This window comes from Micromys minutus, assembly GCF_963924665.1.
Source record: "Micromys minutus genome assembly, chromosome: 5".
NCBI classification, from domain to species: domain Eukaryota; kingdom Metazoa; phylum Chordata; class Mammalia; order Rodentia; family Muridae; genus Micromys; species Micromys minutus.
Window position 1 is genome coordinate 66,496,746 of NC_137974.1, and position 19,693 is coordinate 66,516,438.

General features: G+C 41.4%; 1 protein-coding gene across 1 annotated transcript in view; it reads right to left on the reverse strand.

The window, feature by feature from the left end:
* Positions 1–19,393, reverse strand: part of LOC308421223 (regulating synaptic membrane exocytosis protein 1) — a gene marked incomplete at both ends in the record, with an annotated part of 207,701 nt that extends 188,308 nt beyond the window's left edge. The window contains 2 exons of the mRNA XM_080917491.1: positions 15,602–16,443; positions 19,059–19,393. Coding sequence (XP_080773617.1) covers positions 15,602–16,443; positions 19,059–19,393 — 1,177 coding nt within the window. The remainder of the gene's footprint in view (positions 1–15,601; positions 16,444–19,058) is intronic.
* Between the last annotated feature and the right edge of the window lie 300 nt (positions 19,394–19,693).

The following is a 19,693-nucleotide window of genomic DNA, read 5'->3' on the forward strand; positions in this document are numbered from 1 at the left end:
TGACCACAAGCCTATGGAAACCAGGGTGTGGGATACGAAGGTTTGAATGAGCACAGCCTGTAAATATTCATGTGTTTGAATATTGAATCCCAGGTGGTGGAAATATTTTGGAAGAACAAGGAGGTGTGGCCTTGTTGGAGTTATGACACAGGGAGTGGGCTTTAAGATTTCAAGACTCTCGTTACAAAAACTATGAAATACCTTGGTGTAACTCTAACTAAGCAACTGAAGGACCTGTATGACAAGAACTTCAAACCTCTAAAGAAAGAAATTGAGGAGGATCTCAGAAAATGGAAAGATCTCCCATGCTCATGGATTGGAAAAATCAACATCTTAAAAATGGCCATCCTACCAAAAGCAATCTACAGATTCAATGCAATCCCCATCAAAATTCCAACCCAGTTCTTCATGGAATTGGAAAGATCAATGTGCAATTTCATATGGAATAACAAAAGACCTAGAATAGCGAAATCCATCCTCAACAACAAAAAAACATCTGCGGGAATCACTATCCCTGACCTCAAGCTATATTACAAGGCAATTGTGCTGAAAACTGCATGGAACTGGTACAGAAATAGGCATGTGGATCAATGGAATAGAATAGAAGATCCAGAAATGAGCCCTCATGTATATGGTCACCTGATTTTTGACAAAGGAGCAGTAAACATTCAATGGAAAAAGGACAGCCTATTCAACAAATGGTGCTGGTCCAACTGGCACTCAGCATGCAAAAGAATGAAAATAGACCCTTTCTTATCTCCTTGTACAAAGCTCAAGAGTAAGTGGATCAAAGATCTCCACATTAAACAAGATACACTGAAACCATTATATGAGAAAGTAGGGAAAACCTTAGAATACATAGGCACAGGAGAAAATTTCCTGAACAAAACACCAATGGCTCAAGCTCTAAGGTCAAAGATTAACAAATGGGACTTAATGAGATTGCAAAGTTTCTGTAAGGCTAAGGACATCGTCAAGAAAACAAAACGGCAACCAACAGAATGGGAAAAGATCTTTACCAACACCACATCAGATAGAGGCCTAATATCCAAGGTGTACAAAAAACTCAAAAAGCTAGACACCAGAGAATCAAATAACCCTATTAAAAAATGGGGTACAGAGCTAAACAAAACGTTTTCAGTTGAGGAAAACCGAATGGCCGAGAAACATCTGAGAAGTGCTCCACATCCTTAGCCATCAGGGAAATGCAGATCAAAACAACCCTGAGATTCCACCTCACACCAGTCAGATTGGCCAAGATCCAAAACTCAGATGATAGCAGATGCTGGCGAGGCTGCGGAGAAAGAGGAACACTTCTCCACTGTTGGTGGGGTTGCAAGCTAATACAACCACTCTGGAAATCTGTCTGGCGATACCTCAGAAAATTGGATATAGTACTACCTGAAGATCCAGCTATTCCACTTCTGGGCATATACCCCAGAGACACTTTAATACACAACAAAGATATATGCACCACAATGTTCATAGCGGCTCTATTTATAATAGCCAGAAGCTGGAAGGAACCCAGATGTCCTTCAGAAGATGAATGGATTCAAAAATTGTGGTACATATACACAATAGAATACTACTCAGCCACCAGAAACAATGACTTAACCAAATTCTTAAGAAAATGGCTGCATCTAGAGAATATTATCCTGAGTGAGATAACCCAGTCACAAAAGAACAGACATAATATGCAGTCACTGATAGTGGGATGCTAACCCCAGAGGCTTGCACTCCCCCAGAAACAACTCACAGACTGTATGAAGTCTAAGAAATAAAGAAAACAAACAAAAAAAATATATATATATATATGTATATATATTTACAAAACAAGAAGACTTTGACTATTTCCATGTTGCGTTTTGTTTGCATGTACTTTACGCTTATTGTAACTATTAGGTTTTCAATGCATACTGTCAAGCCCTTGAAAAAAATCAAGTACTGACTAAAAAATATATTCACATGGTTTTATGTAAAAATTATTTTAATGTCTGAAAAAACAATACTGACAAAAATGTATAATTTTAAGCAAAAAATGTTTAAAATCTGTACATTTATCTTTGTTTTGTAAAATAAAGTTTAAAAAAAATAATTAATACCAGTAAAGAGCCTTTAGCTATTAAAAAAAAAAAGGAAAAAAAGATTTCAAGACTCATTTCTTCCGCAGTGTATTTTTGCTTCCTGCTTGTGGAGCAACTCCAGTGGCTACTGCTGACAAGCAATGCTATGATGGTGACAGACTTTGAACACCCTGGAACTGTAAATCCCAATTAAAGCTCTCCTTCTATGAATTGTCTTGGACACTGCTGTTTTATCACAGAAACAAGAAAGTAGCTGAAACATCTATCCTCCCAAGTTAATGTCTACCGACGTGCTATGAGGTCTAACACTGATCAATCTAGAAGTAATTTTTTGGTGTGCCTGTGAGGGATGATGCTGATTCCTTAATTCATGCAGGAAGATGCTGATTGGTTAATTCATGCAGGAAGCACCACCCTAACTAGGAAGCATCCTGGAATGCTGTGCTGGAATCTTGGACTGAGTAAGAAAGAAGTTGAACTGTGTAACAACATTCACTATCTGCTTTTCTTTTATTATGGCTGGAGTTCAGTGCCTCAGGATTATGCCTCTATGAATTTCTTACACAGTGGAGTGTAACTTTGAACTTTATTTGAAAGATAGGCTTTTCTTCTTTTAGTTGCTTTTGTCAGAGTATTTTATTATAGCAAAAGGAAAAGTAAGTAAGACAAACACAAATCACGCAAAGGATGATGTTTACTCTGGCTTATACTATATCTAAATGGTTTTTAAAAAGTGTTTTATTTATTCTTCCCTTTCTTCCCTTACTTATCTTTTATATTTTTTCTCCTTCAAAATATCAAGATGTTAAAAGTAGAAACATATATGTAATTATTCTTTATGCAAAAAGCATATCATTTTTTAGAAAAAAGTTACTCAAAAGAAAACAAAAAAGATGGATATTGAGTTAAAATCTGGAGAAAAGTCAATAGTAATAGTGACCCATCAACAGGGAGACTGGTTTCAGTAGCCTCACCCTGGGCATTGGGAAGCAACCTCTGACACAGGTTCCTCCCCTCAGCACAGCTGGAAGGAGCCCCCTTTTATCTCCCAGCACTGCGTCTGCATCTTTGTGATGTTGTACAGGAAATAGTGGAAGAGTCAACACACAAGCTATGTGCCCCAAGATACCCATTACTTAAGAACTGCTAATTAATCAATGGCATTTCACTAATTCCAGCCTTTCAGAAGAGAAATCAATACAGGAGATATTCTACCAAGAAGAAAAATAAAGTTGGAAAAAGATAGGTATAAGCAGTCATGATAACCAGATAGTAAGTAGCATATTAATGAAGTGATATAGGGTCAGAAAGAAATACTGTGTATTCTCTCCAAGTGGAGAGCTCAGCCTCAGATTTCCATGTATGAATATTTAGGAAGGAGAAGTACCAGGGGAGGTCAGGGAATGAGAAAACAGTTTCTGAGAGAAAAAAAAAAAAAAAAAAAACTGAGCTTTAAAAAATTCTAAACATCAAGTTTACGCGAATTTAAGCAATTCCCATCATAATTTCAACTTCCCATTTATTGAACAATACAGTATTGCATGTTGAACTTAATGGAGGATGTCCTAAAGGTAGCAATACATGCTACAAACTTACCTATGGATAGTAGTTACTTTGCATATTGCATTGAAATACTCACTGAGTAAATATTTAATGGCAGAATATCACGGCAGAATACCACACTTCCTTCATCATACTTCAAAAAAGTGGATGTCCAAGTTTTAAAATAAAGAAATGCATTTCTGGGACAAAAGAGTAAGGCCTCCCATGTGCTTAGCAAATGATTTACCATGGGGCAACACCCTCAAATTTAATTTGATGTCATTCATTTTTCTGGTAATTGCTGATTTCAGTAATTTTTCAAATGTGTTAAATTAATGAATTAGAAGGATATGCCAATAATTAAAAGATAGAAAAGTTATTGTTTCCCCCTTAGATATCCATCTTATTTCAGTATATACGTTTCCCTTTATTCAAGTTTATACCTCTACTCGTTAAAATGGATTCATCATTGAAAATGGTATTTTATGTAAGCAAATTTAAACTGTCATCACTAAAGCTGAACATAAGTATATAAACATTATACCTCCACCTATGATTTGCTCCCCTCTAGAAACACAGACATCTACCAACATGAGAACCTTAAAAAAAAGAGGAAATACTTCAAGACAGTCATGGAATTTCAAGAAGGGGAGGTGAAATTCAAGTCCTGGCATTGGAGGGCATTTTAAAGGGCAGAATGCTGTCAAGAAATCGAGACAGAGAAGGCGGTGATAAATGTGGAAGTCAGAGTAGGACTACTAATCAGTCAGCAGGAGCAGAATGCCATAGAAGGTGAGACTTGAGATAGGCAGGCTTGAACTCCACAGGGAAGATAAAGAACTGACAGTTCAGATTTCATTCGACAGGAGTTTTAGTTCCAAACTGACAGGAGTGTTAGGCTGTGAGAACCACCACCAGAACTCCATCAAGTGATTCTCTAGATTTCCCAATTATTACAGCAAGGTATATAAGTTAAAATTTTTTTCCAAAGTTTTATTTCAAAAAATTAATAATGTGTATATGTGTGTGTGCATGTCCCTGTGTGTGCATGTCTGACAGTATGTGCATGTTTGTGTGTGTAACTGTGTGTGTGCATAACTGTATGTACATTTCCCTGTGTGTGAATTTCTGTGTGTGTAACTGTGTGTGTGTGTGCATATATGTGTGTACATGTCCCTGTGTGTGCATATCTGACAGTGTGTGCATGTCTGTGTGTATGTATATTTGTGTGTGCATAACTGTGTGTGCATGTCCATGTGTACACTTCCCTGTCTAAGTGTGCATGCCTATGTGTATAAACATGTCTGTGGGAGGGGCTGAGTATTTGTGCGTGTGATATTCCCATGAAGGCCAGAAGAAGGCATCAGCTCTGCCGAAGCGAGAATTACAGGCTTCTATGAGTCACTGAACATATGAAACTGAACTTAGTCATCTGCAAAAGCAGCACACACTGCTAACCACTGGATCCTCCTTCCAACCCCTTGCTTTATGTAGTTTCCAGGCCAATGTTCTGTTCCTCAACCCTTTTCTGAAATATCAAGCAATACAGGGACATTCTGAGGCAAAAATCACTTCTGCTAGGCTTTTAAAAATGATTTCCAGGTGTTGAGTTGGAGTTCTAAAGAACATCTGGTTATGTACACTTTTCTATGCTCCAAACACCATTTGAGTTAATTTTTGTCCTTTTCCGAGGCACATACATTTCTAAATAAACAAGAAACTTATTTATGAGACAAACTTACCATGATACTTTGATGCATGCCCTTGACTTTGAACTTGTTTGAACTGGAAGGTACCCAATATAGTGAACAGCACTATTTCATTTGATATGAATACAGAAAGAAAAATGAGGGGAAAAAAACCTATCAGACATGTCCTATGATTAATCAATTTATTGATCATCCCTCCATATTTACCATGCATGCCTACCTCGTCAATGTCCATTCTCAGGATGAGAGGAATAGATTACACCAACCATGACCCAAAGCCTCTAAACTGTGAGCCACAGTAAAGAATTCTATCTTAAAGTTATATCCAATATTTGGTTACATAGTAAAGAAGCCTTTTATATCCCTGTGATAATGCCCAAAGGAAGAAACTTAAGGGAGGAAAGATCTGTTTGATGAATTCAGTCAATCATCCTGGGGAACACCCAACTGTGGTCTCATGTCAGTTTGTGGCAAGAAGATCTTACAACAGTAGTGTCTTATATGGGGTTGATGAGAAACACACACACACACACACACACAGAGAGAGAGAGAGAGAGAGAGAGAGAGAGAGAGAGAGAGAGAGAGAGAGAGAGAGAGAGAGAGAGAGGGAGAGACAGACATACAGATAGGCAGACAGACAGACAGAGGAAGTTAGTTAGTTCAAGATAGAACCAGAGCAACTATAGTCTTCAAGGCTGCCCAGTTTCGGTGATCAACTTCTTCCACCAAGTCCACAGTCCCAAAGGTTCAATAACATCATGAAAGAGCTTTATTGGCTGGGGCCAAGTGTAAAATTGTATGAGCCCATGGGGAAACATTTCACAGCCAAACTGTAACAATGAATCAGACGGAAAATTATCCCTCCATTCTTTTAGTGGTAGTACACACAATGCCACTGTACACCACAACTATTGTAACTTGTTTTTGATTTTAGAGAGTCTTGAAAGCATTTGCTTTTAGGCTCTGAGAAGACACTGAATTTCACCTTTTGATCAATGTAGGAATTATTATGAATATAAAGAACTTGAGGGTAATAAGATTGATCAATTAATAAAGACACTTAACACGTAAGCTTGCCATCTGAGTTCAATATTTGGAACCCACATAAATGAAGGAGACAACAGAACGTGTCCCATGACCTTGACATCTGTGCCATGGTAGGTGCAAATACATAATAAATCATCATCATCACCATCACCATCACCCTTCTCCTCCTCTTCCTCTTCCTCATCATCAGTATTTAAATGAAAAGAATACGGAAACTCTTGGAGATAATATGGATAAATTTTGCTAATATGAGATTAACTTGGATCACTGGGGGGGGGGCAAGTTATGATTTAAGTGAATAGTTTGAGTATCAGACAAATATACAGACACCTTGGTTGTCAACTGACTGGCACACATCTCTAAGATGAGTGCTCATACAAACATGTGTGTCTTTGAGGGTGTATGCAGAGGATTAACTAAAAAAAAAGAAGACCTGTCTTGAACCTGGATGAAACTACCTCATGGACTAATATGAAAAAATGGGCTGCAGGAAGAAATTCTTTTGTAGAAATATTCATTCTGTATTCATAATTCTCCATTTCCTTCTTTCTCCACCCCTTTCTGGTTGCCAGAAATTGGGCAATCACTGCTTCATATCCCTGTTACCATGTTCTCCCTCATCTTGGGGCATGAATCAATGGATTAAAGGGCTATTAACTGAACTGAACCACTGATACCTTGGGACAAAACAGCTACTCATTTAAATGTGCTTTTCGTAAGTGTTTGTTCTCCCACAGAATTCTATCATTCCTCACAGGGACTTACTGGAATCCTAAATATCACTAGTTTACAGGGTCTTTGAGGAGGAGAGGAGATAAAATGAGGATCTTGTGGAGTCTTGGTATCAAATGACACTAGCAGAAACAAACACACATCAAAGCATGATAATGTAAAAACACAGGAAGAATGGGTCAAATATAGGCCAGAAAGACCCTGGCTCATGCCTCATTGAAGAGACCAGCCCTACCGGTGTGTACATCTGGGACTTGTAGCCTGCAAAACTGTGAGAAAAAGGAACTAATGACTTCATCTTGTGGATAACAGATTTAGTTTTCTGAAAATAAATTTGGATATGTCAGTTGGAATTATAGCATTGCTTTTAAACAAATAGTTAAATAAGTAAATAAAATTGGTGGGTAGAAAATAAAATACAGCATGCAAAGATGGTCATAGGCAGGAAACACTAAATTCAGAATGGTGGGGAATCAGTTATCACGTGACAACACAGAGACCAAGGTCGAAGGTACAACTGAATTTCTAATATGGTATTTCTCGTCAGTGGCTGACATCAGTGGCCAGCGGTGGAGCCTCTCAATCATGTTCATAGATTATGGATTGCCAACCAAACTTAGAGGGCCTGGAATAACATCAGACTCAATCCTCCCATTCTAGGGACAGAACTACCACAAGGTTCAATTCCAAGACCAGTTCAGAAATGTACTAGAGCAAGACAGCCACACTGGCCCATGGATAAGCAGGCTAGCCGGTGGACCAATAGCAAACACATCTCAGAACCTTAGGCTGGAGCACGAAACAAGATGTGCTCCATGCTCGAAGAGCTAGGGCAAACGAGAAGCCTCAAGGGCAGGGAACTGGGAAGCTCTCAACACCCACGTCCCTTTCTCCCTCCAGGATTGTGCAGAAGGAGAGTATCCTGTGCTGCTGAGACCTTGTGATTCTGCTGAACCGAACCAAGAGCAAGGACAACCTTTTCATTCACCGGGTAAAATGGGTCAGAGCACCGCAGCATGATTCTGCATTTTACAAGGTACCTGACGGAGATCAAAGAGGTGACAATGAGACCCTCAACAGCAAGCAGCCCTCTGAACGGGCTTTGAAGCACAACCATTTCCCCTTCAAATGCCCGGCAGTTACTTATTTTTAAGATGTTCTATATCGATACAGCTATCGCATATCACATGCAAATATTATGTGATTATTTTTAAGGATGTAGTGCAGATGTAAATTTAGTTTCCCTGAGTCAAGAACAGAAATGTATATCAGATGCTGCGAAATGACTAATATTCCTAGCTGTAGCCTAATTTGGAAAGACATATTATGGAATATAATTATGTTAGATGTAAAGATTTAAATTCTTTCCTTTTTATGGAGTTTCTTTCCTTCTTATAGAATTTCTTTATAGTCATAACTCCTATTTTAGAATAAAGAAGTTGAGTTTTGGGGGTTTTTTGTCATTTTTATTTAGGGCAGAATCTTAAACTAAAAGTCTAGCCTTCTTCATGATTTATCTATTTTTAATATTTTATTAGAAATTGGAAATTATGCTACATGAAAGAGGAAAACAGAGATACAGACAGACAGACAGACCGCCAAAAAAAAAAATTGGGGGTGGGGGAGTTATGCTATTTCCATCTCTTCCAAAGATTTAAATTTCACATTTAAACAGCTGAGGTCCACTATACATTTCTCATGTCGATCCCCGTCCCTGACCCTTCAGCTCTCTCTCTCTCAGTTCTCTCTCTAGTCTCTCTTTCTCCTTTAATCAAAGCGAGCAGCGCCTGAGAGCATTGCTCACTGGTACAGGTGAAGAGGAAGGAACATATTTATCTCTGACTCATCAAAGCGAGACAGTGGTCTCTCTTCCCTTTTCTGTATGGCTTGTAATACCTAAAGGAAGAGAAGCCAGACAAGACGGATCCTAAAGTGTTACTGCTCATAGTCTTCAGCGCTCCAATTTCCATCCCATGGCCATCTGCTCTGTGTGCACAATAATGAGACAAATGAAAGAATGAACTAGAAAAAAAAAAAAACACTTCTTCAGACACTAGCAAGCATACAGAAATATATAAAATAAAAAAGTATGTGCACACACACACACACACACACACACACACACACACACACACACACACTTTAAAGAAATAGAGAATTTACATTGTATGCCTCACCCAAAGTGAAGGAATCAAACCACTTCTTCCAACTCCTTCTGACCTAGGACTTCGATATTAAGATCCTTGCTAGAATAAGTCTAGCAAAGGATCAACACCCTGGAAAAAAGTAGTCATTTTTCTTCATCTCCAAACTGGTTCTATTTCTTTTCTCAAGATGGCAAGATCTTGGCCTTTTTTTACTCACAGACCTCTTCATAAATGTTTACTCGAACTCCTCATGTAAATTTACAAGCCTTCTAATAATCAAGATTAAATTTACTGTTTACCCCATCTCTCCTGTGTAGAAATACTTACTTTGGTTAATACCCATAAGCTATGAGGAAAGAGATATATAACTGTTTTATCTAGCAGCACATGAATACTTAGATACTTAGGAGCACCCAGACCAGAATTAAATGTCTTCATCAAAGCTGCCTAGCCAAGGCTCAGGAATCTATGCTGTAGAAAAGGCACACAGATTCTAAGATCTAGAGGTGGCTTTTCCAGACACAACAGGATGGACGGCAGACAAAATCCCCCACCGAAAGGGGGAGTAAACATGAAGTCCACGCCTACCAAAAAAAGCCATTTGCAATGGATAACTTCTGGAAAAGGGAAAGCTAGTTTTCTCTGATTGAGTAGAACTGGAAATACCAACAATACTCCAGAACAGTCTTCATGCCCTGGAGTTGTTGGTTGGCCAGCAAAAAACAGACTCCATGGTTTTTGTTTTGTACTGTTTTGATTTATTTTTCTTTACTGCTTTTCTTTGCTTTGATTATATATATATATATTAGAGAGGGAGAAAAAAGTGAGAGGAGGAGAGAGACTGAGTAGTGGCATGAATCTGAGTGACCAGGAAGGTGAGAGGGATATAGAAGTTGGGGGAGGAAAAAAAGAATAAGTTTGAAATACCAACCCAGTGAGTTCTGTATGCTAGACAGTGATCTACATAAGCAACCCTTCTTTTGTTTTGTTTCATTTGTTTTTGAGAGAATGGGTCTCACTCTGCAGCACAATTGGGCCATGCACTTTCAATAAACTGGGCTAGCCTCCAAATCACAATTCTTCTGCCTCAGCCTCCCAAGTGCCAGGACTGCAGTCACCTGTCAACAAGGCCAACTGCAACTATTTGTAGATCGTACTCTCAAAGGAATGTGGATTCTGTGAAAGAAGGGGATATGCAAAGTATGATTAACTTTAGTGTATCTGTAGGATGTGATAGCTTTACACTTGCTAAGAAGTACAAAAAATAACAGGGTTTGTATATGAAAGCAACATTGTCAATGGATCAATAGTGGTAAGTAGTTGCAATACACTGGATATCATAGTATGTAGTCACGGATAAGTGGACAGTAGGTAGAAAGCTCGGAATACCCAAGATACAACTCACAGACCTTATGAAGCTCAAGAAGAAGGAAGGCCAAAGTGTGGATGCTTCAGTCCTTCTTAGAAGGAGGAACAAAATAATCACAGGAGGTAGAGGAAGTAAGAGACCTGGGAGGGAGAGAGGAGGGAGAGAGGAAAGGGGGGCAGGTTCAGGTATGGAAAAAGGCAGGGGAGAAATACAGAGGGTCAGAAAATTGAACAGAGGTGTGTAACAGCGGGGAATGGGAAACTGTGGGTAGCCAGTAGAACGTCCCAGATGCCAGGAAAGCAAGAGGCTCCCAAGACTCAGTAAGGATGACATTAGATGAAACACCCAACAAAGGGGAGAGAAAACCTGTAGAGACCATATCCAGAGGTTAGGTCAGGCCCCTGGTTGAGGGATGGGGCCACACACCCATCTCAAAAATGTTAACACAGAATTGCTCCTGTGTAAAGGAAATGCAGGGGCAAAGAGTGGAGCAGAGACTGAAGAAAAGGCCATCCAGAGACTGTCCCGCCTGGGGATCCATCCCGTCTGCAGATATCAACCCACACACTATTGCTGATGCCAAGAAGCACTTGCTGACAGGAGCCTGATGTGGCTCTGCCAGCGCCTAACCAATACAGATACAAATGCTCACAGACAACCACTAGACTGAGTACAGGAACCCCAATAGAGGAGTTAGGGGAAGGACTGAAAGAACTGAAAGGGTTTGCAACCCATAGGAAGAACAACAATATCAACGAATCAGACCCGCCAGAGCTCATAGAGACTAAACCACCAACCAAGGAGTACACAGGAGGAACCCTTGGCTTCAGCTGCATATGTAGCAGAGGATGGCTTTAACTGTCATCAGTGGGAGGGGAGGCCCTTGGTCCTGTGAAGGGAGCACCCTCATATAAGCCTGAGGGGGTAAGATAGTAATTTTTAAAAAATAAAATAAAATAAAAAATTAAAAGTGTCAAAATATTTGTATTGTATGTAAAGTTAACAACTGGGACAATACCCTATATACTGTTAGTTGTAACTTGATCTCTCACTGCTGCAGAAGAATTGTAATCCAGCAACATGGCTACTCCAACACAGGATCACATCCAAAGACATTTTAGGTCTATATGATACAGCAAGAATGCAGATATGCCAAGGATTATGGTATGATCTGGCTGTAATTCCAAACATTCCTTTAGCACACACCTTTAATCCCTGTCAACAAAGGTAAGGTTAGTTGTAGAAGGAAGCAGCCATGTTTGAAAAATGTCATCAAATTGAGGGGAAGACAAAGTGATGAGTCAGAAAAAACGGCTTGACAGAATGAGTTAGAGATAGGATACGTGAAACTCTCATGAGAACAGCACAGGAGACAGGCTACTGAAGAGCATCGAGAGAAAAATCGAAGTGGTGTGTGGTGTGCACATATGATAGTTTTACTGGAATAGTTTTCCTGGGATAGGTTGCATAGAGTACAAGCTAGACCCAAGAGAAGACAGAAGAAGCCAGAAGAGTATGAGGCCAGGCAGAACAATTCAGTCAGAAGCCAGGAGAAGCTGCATTGAATCAGTCAGCTTGGAAGATTAGATTATACAGAGGCTAGAAGCATCCAGAGTAGATCTAGGGATGGTTAGAACAGAGAAGGAAATGCTCTGGGTTCATTCATACTCTGTATTATTCACACAGTTTGAGTACAGCTCTCATCCTTTCATCTGAGGATATAAAAATGACATTTACAGAATATATATATATATATATATATATATATATATATATATATATATATATATAATGTTGGTCTAAAATGCATACCATGGCATTTATTGTTCCTCAACAAACCTCTTCAGAGACCACTCTTCTCATCCCATGGGTCCCCAGACATATAAAGCAACTTGTTTATTCTTTCTGCGCATGTCAGACACAGGTAATAAAGTCAAAATGACTACCACTTTAGATACTGTATGGTTTGGCTCATGCCTTTTGGGGTTGTTTTTTACTACACAGCCCAGGCTGGCATCCTATCCAAGGAAATTCTCCTGCCTCAGCTTCTTGAATAGTTTTAAGATTACACACATGAACCCTCATGTCCATCTGAGGCTCACCTGTTGAAAAGTCTGGTTTTTCGGCATGACGATGCTCAGAATGGCCTTTGGGGGCAGTACTGGATCATGAGGAATCAACCTTTACCAATTAATCTGGTTGATCTGTGACTCAACATTATTATTTATATATGATAGAAACGGTTACAGGGGGTAGATTCCAGTTGAAGGAAATAGGTTACCAGAGATATGTCCTAGAAAGATGTAACTTGGTCCCAGTCCCTTCCTGTTACTCTCTGTTCCCTGCTACCACAAGATGGGCACGCCTCTGCAGCATGGCCCCTCAGCCATAACGCTCTGCCCACTGCAGACTCAAACACCTGAGCCAGCTAACCACACAAGACTTCTCTGAAACCGAGAAACACGTTTGAACTTTCTTCCTTTCGAGTTGCTTCTCTCAGGTACTTGTCACTGTGACCAAAACACTGACACAGATGTCTGTAGGGCTGGCATCACAAGCAAAAATCAAGACCGGAAGAATGCTAATTTAACATCTGGCTTCGATACATATGCATGATCTTTCATTCAACAACTTTACAAGTTAGATACTTATGCCAGTAAGAAAACGAAGACACATGAATGTTAGGAAATGTGTGCAGTCACATGGTACTGTAGACTGTCATGGATGCCAAAACATCCCTTAGAGAATTGTGGGGTACGGTAGCATTTATTAATAAATTTTGAGTAGGAACAAATCTAAGCTCCACTATTGAGAGGTTATTTATATTGCAGTTAATACTTCATTTTTGCAGAGATTAATTTAGGATTGAAATGTTAGGATAGAACTTTGATGCTAGAAAAATTCAATTTTTTCACTTGAAAATGAGATTAAGTATAAATTAAGACCTGTAGGTTTATGGTGCTCCTGTATCCCCAGAATAAGAAGTTTCATTCCAGCTCATGAGGTATGTCTAAAATACCAGAGGCGAGAGGTAAAGAACTATACACATCACACCACGTTCTGCATCCAATTGTCCATGCAGCTAGTCAGGTATATACACACATAACACACACACACACACCTAACACACACACACATCTAACACACACACACATCTAACACACACACACACACACACACATACACACACATATATATATATATGTATGTATGCATATGCTGCCCCCATAAGTAGTATGCGGATGATAACCAGAGTTCACATGCATCTGGATACGTAGCATAAACTAATGAATATTCAGTATGACTCTTTTCTTTAAGGAAAATGTGCTTGCATGCCTACTGCCCTAATCAATAGTTATCCACAATGGTCAAATGAATGCATTGAAGTGAGAAACACGGAATCGACTCCTTCAGGGGAAAATCAAACACAGTTACTTTAGCCTATTTGTCAACTTACTGAAAAAGCCTGTAGTAGGTGTGCAACTTATCTGACTGGAAGCTATAGGAGTCAAACCCATTTTAAATACGTGCAAACCCCAACCTTCAAAGACAGCTATCCCAAGTTTTTTTGCAAGAACACTAATGATAGAATGAGATTTATTAACTGTTCCTGTTTAGAGCTCCACACTGTGTGGGCAGTGGGAGGTGCCAGGAATGTAGAGGACCCAGGCACAAGAAGTTTGTAGCAAGACGATGAGAAAGAAAAATCATTTTAAAATAAAATCTATTATATTCAGCACATAATATAGTAGTATCTAGACGTTATAAATTGTGGGAGAGTGAAAGCTGAAAGAATAGCCCTACCCAAATACAAATACACTGATAAACACACAGGAAACCCAACACTATCAGGAGGAAGTTAGTCACCACCAAAGTTAGGACTATAGTCAGCTTTATCTGAATTAACAGCATCAAAATGTGAATACCGACCGCTAAGAGACTTGTGTAATTTTAATTTTTAATTGAAGCATTTCCTAGACCAGCACTTTTTAATAGTGTTCTCTCTTCACCCCCTTTCTCTCTCTCTGTCTCTCTCTGTGTGTCTCTGTCTCTGTCTCTGTCTCTGTCTCTCTCTCTCTCTGTCTCTCTGAACACTTGAAATATAGTTGGTGAGATTAATTTAACTTCAGTGAATTTAAGCCTAAATGGTTAGATATGACTATAAAACTGTAAAATACTGATTTAGAGGGAAAAGCGCCTATCATGCAGTCTCAGTTACTTTGGAATGTGAATTTCAAACCTCAGCAATTACTATGCAAAAATATGTAAGTAACATCTCGAATAATATCATTTAGAATCCATTCACAAATTTCGAGAAGGATCAATTGTAAAATTAAAAAAAAAAGAAGTGCCTTTAAGAATTGAATATTTACAAAGAAGTTTTTTATACATAGTTGTTTATGGTGTAAACAACTCATTTACAGGCACGATTCAGTTTCCTAGAAAATAAGTTATTCCTCACTAATGCAGCCCAAAATAGTAACTCCAAAACGTTAAGATTGTCTCTCTTAGTTTATTAATTGACAGGAAGCAAAATCAGTGAGAAACTCGTCCCACTCAAAATTGAAGCTGGTGGTGGCGGTTTGTTAAATACATTTAAAAAGAAAAAAAAAAAAGTACAACCTTCCACAGCCTGCATTTCTGTCTGAGAGTGCTCTGGGTATCCACCTCTAATCTTGGAACACAAGCATCTTCACCTGCATCTGTGACCTCAGCACGTGGACCTTAAAAGCCAGTAGGTATGTGTCCACCGCGGGCCTTGCACCTCTAAGTGCCGCTCACTGGCTCGCCTGAAGGGGGATGGAGGCGCCTGTGCGCCTGGTAAGCAGGGACCTCCAAGCTCAGCATCTCTATAGCAGGCGTCCCGAGCCTCTCTCAGGCGCAGGTGCGCCTGGCACAGCGGTCCCCCAGCCCAGCATCTCTGGACCGGCAGGCACTGGGCGCGCATCTCCACCTCTGAGCAGCGCTCACCTTTCTCGCTCACGCTCTCGCTCTCCAGCTCCACATCCTCGCAGCTCGTGTACTCCGGCGTCGACACGCCCTCCTCTTCCGAGCTGCTCACGGACATCTGGCGTCTCTTGCCTCCCCGCTTGGGCCGGTGCGGCTTGGGCGGGGACGGCCGCACGGACTCGGACTGATCGGAGCTTAGCGAGTCGTTCCGCAGCATGCTCTCCGCCTTCTCGCGCTTGGCCTTGCGCAGGAGCACGGCCGAACCCGGGTCCAGGCGGCCCTGCTTACGGAGCGGTTCTGGGACGCGCGGCTCGGGAGGCTCTGCGGGACCCGGGGCCGGCCGCGGTGGTGGTGGTCCGTGCTCGGCGGGAGGCTGGGCGGCGGGCGCGCGTGCGCGCGGGGACTCCGGGGGAGAGACCCTGGCGGTGGCCGGCGCGCGCTTGCCCGCCGTGGCCTCGGCCGGCGCGGCGGCGGCAGCCTCGGTGTGCGGGAGCGCCACGTCGCTGTGGCGCCGCTCGTGCCTCGCTCGGGACACCCGGGCGTGCATGCGCATCTGCTGCTCCTCTGGCGGCGCCTTCACCGGGTAGCGGGCCAGGTTCGGGTCGCTGCGGTACCTCGTCTGGTACTCCTCCTCCTTCCTCTGCTTCTCGTCTTCCGCCACCCTTCCATCGTCGCGTTTCTCAGGCCGGTCCGGGTAGTCCTGGGAGCGCCCTTTCTCCAACCTGCGGGTTTCCCGCCTCTCCTTTCTCTCCCGCTCATCCGCGGTCCCTTCCCCGGGTTGCACCACAGATTTGGGGACACGTTTGCGCTCGCTCTTCTGGCCTCCTTTGCCATTCTGCTCCGAAAGCCCTGGAGCCTTCTTCCTGTGATGCGCAGAGAACAGTTAATATCATTTAAATGGCACACCAAGAAACATTCTTGTCTCGGTATTCAAGCACTAAGTCAATTATCTCATATAATTGATTCGAATCCCGTGTCTACTTAAAATTTGAAGTCAAGAACCGGGTAAAATTTACGTACTAGTTAGGACTGAAAATATGTTCCCTTTGCAGTACAATAGGATCAAAAACTTCTTTTCACCTTTAACGTTTGAATTTAAATAAAAGCATTAGTATTAATTCTATAGGCACATTTTGTGTTTATGTTTTCTTATGACTTAAAGTGTTTCAGACAGAAATCAGACACACAATAATAACATAAGATCTAAAGATATGCATGCATCACTACAAGATCAAACTCGTGTTTTCCACGAGTGTATAATATCAACCTTGCATACTTAAAATTCTTGATTATCAAGGAAACCTTTAGAGTTGCATGTGTGCTCTCTTCAGAAATGAAATCTCTAGTGACAGCAAACTCGTTTTGATGTGATTATGCCCAAATCTTCCTTTTGTAGTGTTCATCAGAAAGCAATGGCTAAACCGTATCTTATATTTTAATTCTCTTTCGTAACGCCAATGGAAACACTGATATTTGTCTGTCTGTCTGTTACAGTACTGGGATTCAAAGTCGGAGTTGTGTGCATGGCAGGCAAGCTCCTCTGCCTCTGAGTATCCTCAGCTTAGACAGAGTGCAATGTTCCACTAGTACTTCATCTTCCTCTTTCCAAAGGGCGCCCCAAAGAAAAAACTAGTGTTTGAATATTTCTTTATATGCTTTTGGTCGTAGGTGAAGATAGAATTAAAGGAAGGGGGTTCAGCAGGTCTTTGAATTCTGTAAAGCTATACTTCGGGGTCTACTCCAGTATTTCTCCATGCAAAGACCCCGGACAGGTAAAACCCTGAGGTTATGCCAGAAGTTACTGGAAAATACTGTTTGCCTTGGCTAAGCCTTCTGGACTTCCTGCAGTGTGCAGTGGAAGTGGAGACAAACCCAGGGTTGCTTTTGAATTCTAGGGACCATGGGGAATCCTCTTCCAGGGCATAGCATTTATTCACAAATCTCTCTCTGTGTCTCTGTCTCTGTCTGTCTCTCTGTCTCTGTCTCTGTCTCCCTCCCTCCCTCCCTCCCTCCCTCCCTCCCTCCCTCCCTCCCTCCCTCCCTCCCTCCCTCCCTCCCTCCCTCCCTCCCTCTCTCTCTCTCTCTCTCTCTCTCTCTCTCTCTCTCTCTCTCCTTGCGTTTTCCTTTAATACTAGGCACACCCCTGCAGAGTGTGTTAGCTCTGCCTATTAGGACTGTCATCTAGACCTGAAGTCATCCTGGTTGGAGACTTTCTACCTAGTGGTCTAAGTAAGAGTTACACAAACAGAAGCAATCACGCTTAGTCCAGGTCCCACCTGTTGAGATAACCTACCCACAAGCATATTGTATGAGCTGGCTATGGAAATGTGTCCCTACATTCTCTGTGCTGGCATCTTCAGGTGCTGCTGGAATTTATGTATATTTGTTCCTGCCTCTCCTGCCTAAGGCTTTCTCTGATTGACCAATAGCAGAAGCAGGAAAAGAGGGTAGAACTTCCAGTGAGAGAGGACCAGGGGGAGGGCCAGGGCCAGGGCCTGGGAGAGGGGGAGAGAGAGAACACACCCAAGAGAGACAGAGACAGAAAGACAGACAGACAGACACAGACACAGAGGCTCTGGAAGAAGAGTTAAGAAGCTGGAGATTCAGCGGCATAGGCAGAGGTCAGCACATGATTCAGAACCAGCACAGAGGTAGACCCGGCCACTTGGTGGGATGTAGGCCAGAATTGGTCAGGTTAGAGAAGCCAGGAGGGGGCCCAAGCTTTTAAAACATATAAGAGTCTCTGAGGCTGGCAGGAAGGTGAAAGTCACATTATACCACCAGTCAGGAGCCTCATGAAAACACATCATATGTCACTTTTTTATATCTCTTCTTTCTAGTGGGCAACATCAAGTAAAATGAATGGATGAATGAAACATTCGATGCACATTATCTGATCATATTGTCCTTCGCTTACATCTCTGGTGGCTTTCCATTGTGCCTCCGATAAAAATCCATAAAAGTTAAGCTCTTTCTTTACTACCTTGTCAGTTCTCTCCCCTCCCCCACCCTCTTTCTAGTCTTTCTCTGCTGTTCTTGTAACCAGTAGCATCCTTTAGAAAGACCTCAAACAGAATGGTCCCATTCAGAAAAAGGCTCTGAGGTCCCAGAATGCACTTCAGTAGGCTAGGTTCTGCATTATATCCTCTAAGAGCACACTTTTCACTAAAGTGCTCATCCTGTAAACAGTGTTTCTAGGGGCTTTTTTATTTCAGCTCAGAGCTGGAAGTTTCAAACTCAGATGATTGGCTTAACTTTCATCATCAGCATCGATGCAAGATAGGAAAGAGATGCTTCCCAAAACAGATCTTTTATATTTTAGAGGCTGGCGAAAAAAAATCTTGGGCCCATTTCTGCCTTGAATATGGGCCCTAAGTAGTAATACTTCCACATACTCCTCCAGACTTTGGGCTCTTGATTACACATGGTGCTTTTCACCAAACCCTCAATGCTTGTTTACTGTGTTAGTGAACCATACCTTTCCCTTGGAGGCTCGCTTCTTGATCTTGATGCCTGCTTCTGCTCAGGACCCAAGGCTTGCTGCGAGGGCTCAGCCCCTTTGTTCCTGTCCAAAGGTGCACCAGGGGAAGCAGTGTCTTGGGAAGCGACAGCTGCTGTACTCAAGGGCGTCTGAGACCTTGATCGCTCTTGGAGCCTTGCCTTCTTTTCTCTTGGCACCTCAGATCCAGCACCTGTACCCGTGTCACTCAGAGTCCCATCTTGACTGGGCTGCTGAGGGCCACTTCCAAAGAACCACGCTCCAGATTTCGTTAAGATTTCTTGTTGCTTTCGACATAAATTGCATACCCACATAACCTATGTGGAGAAGAGAAAGAGCAATATAAACTTTCCCCGTCATTTAGAAATGTACCTTATATTTACTACACTAATGTTTACTATACAAGCTTCATATGTACCTTTGAAAATTTCTTATGAAAATATGTTTTTACCCATTATACAATCAACTATAGCAATGCCTGGGCTTAAAGGCTGAGCAAGCAAAATAGAATATTTTTCTCACTTATTTTTTATTTAATGATTCTGAGTTCTATTTCACAATATGCCTATCATATTTTGTATAATCGATAAGCTATCTGTTTGCATAAGGGCTCT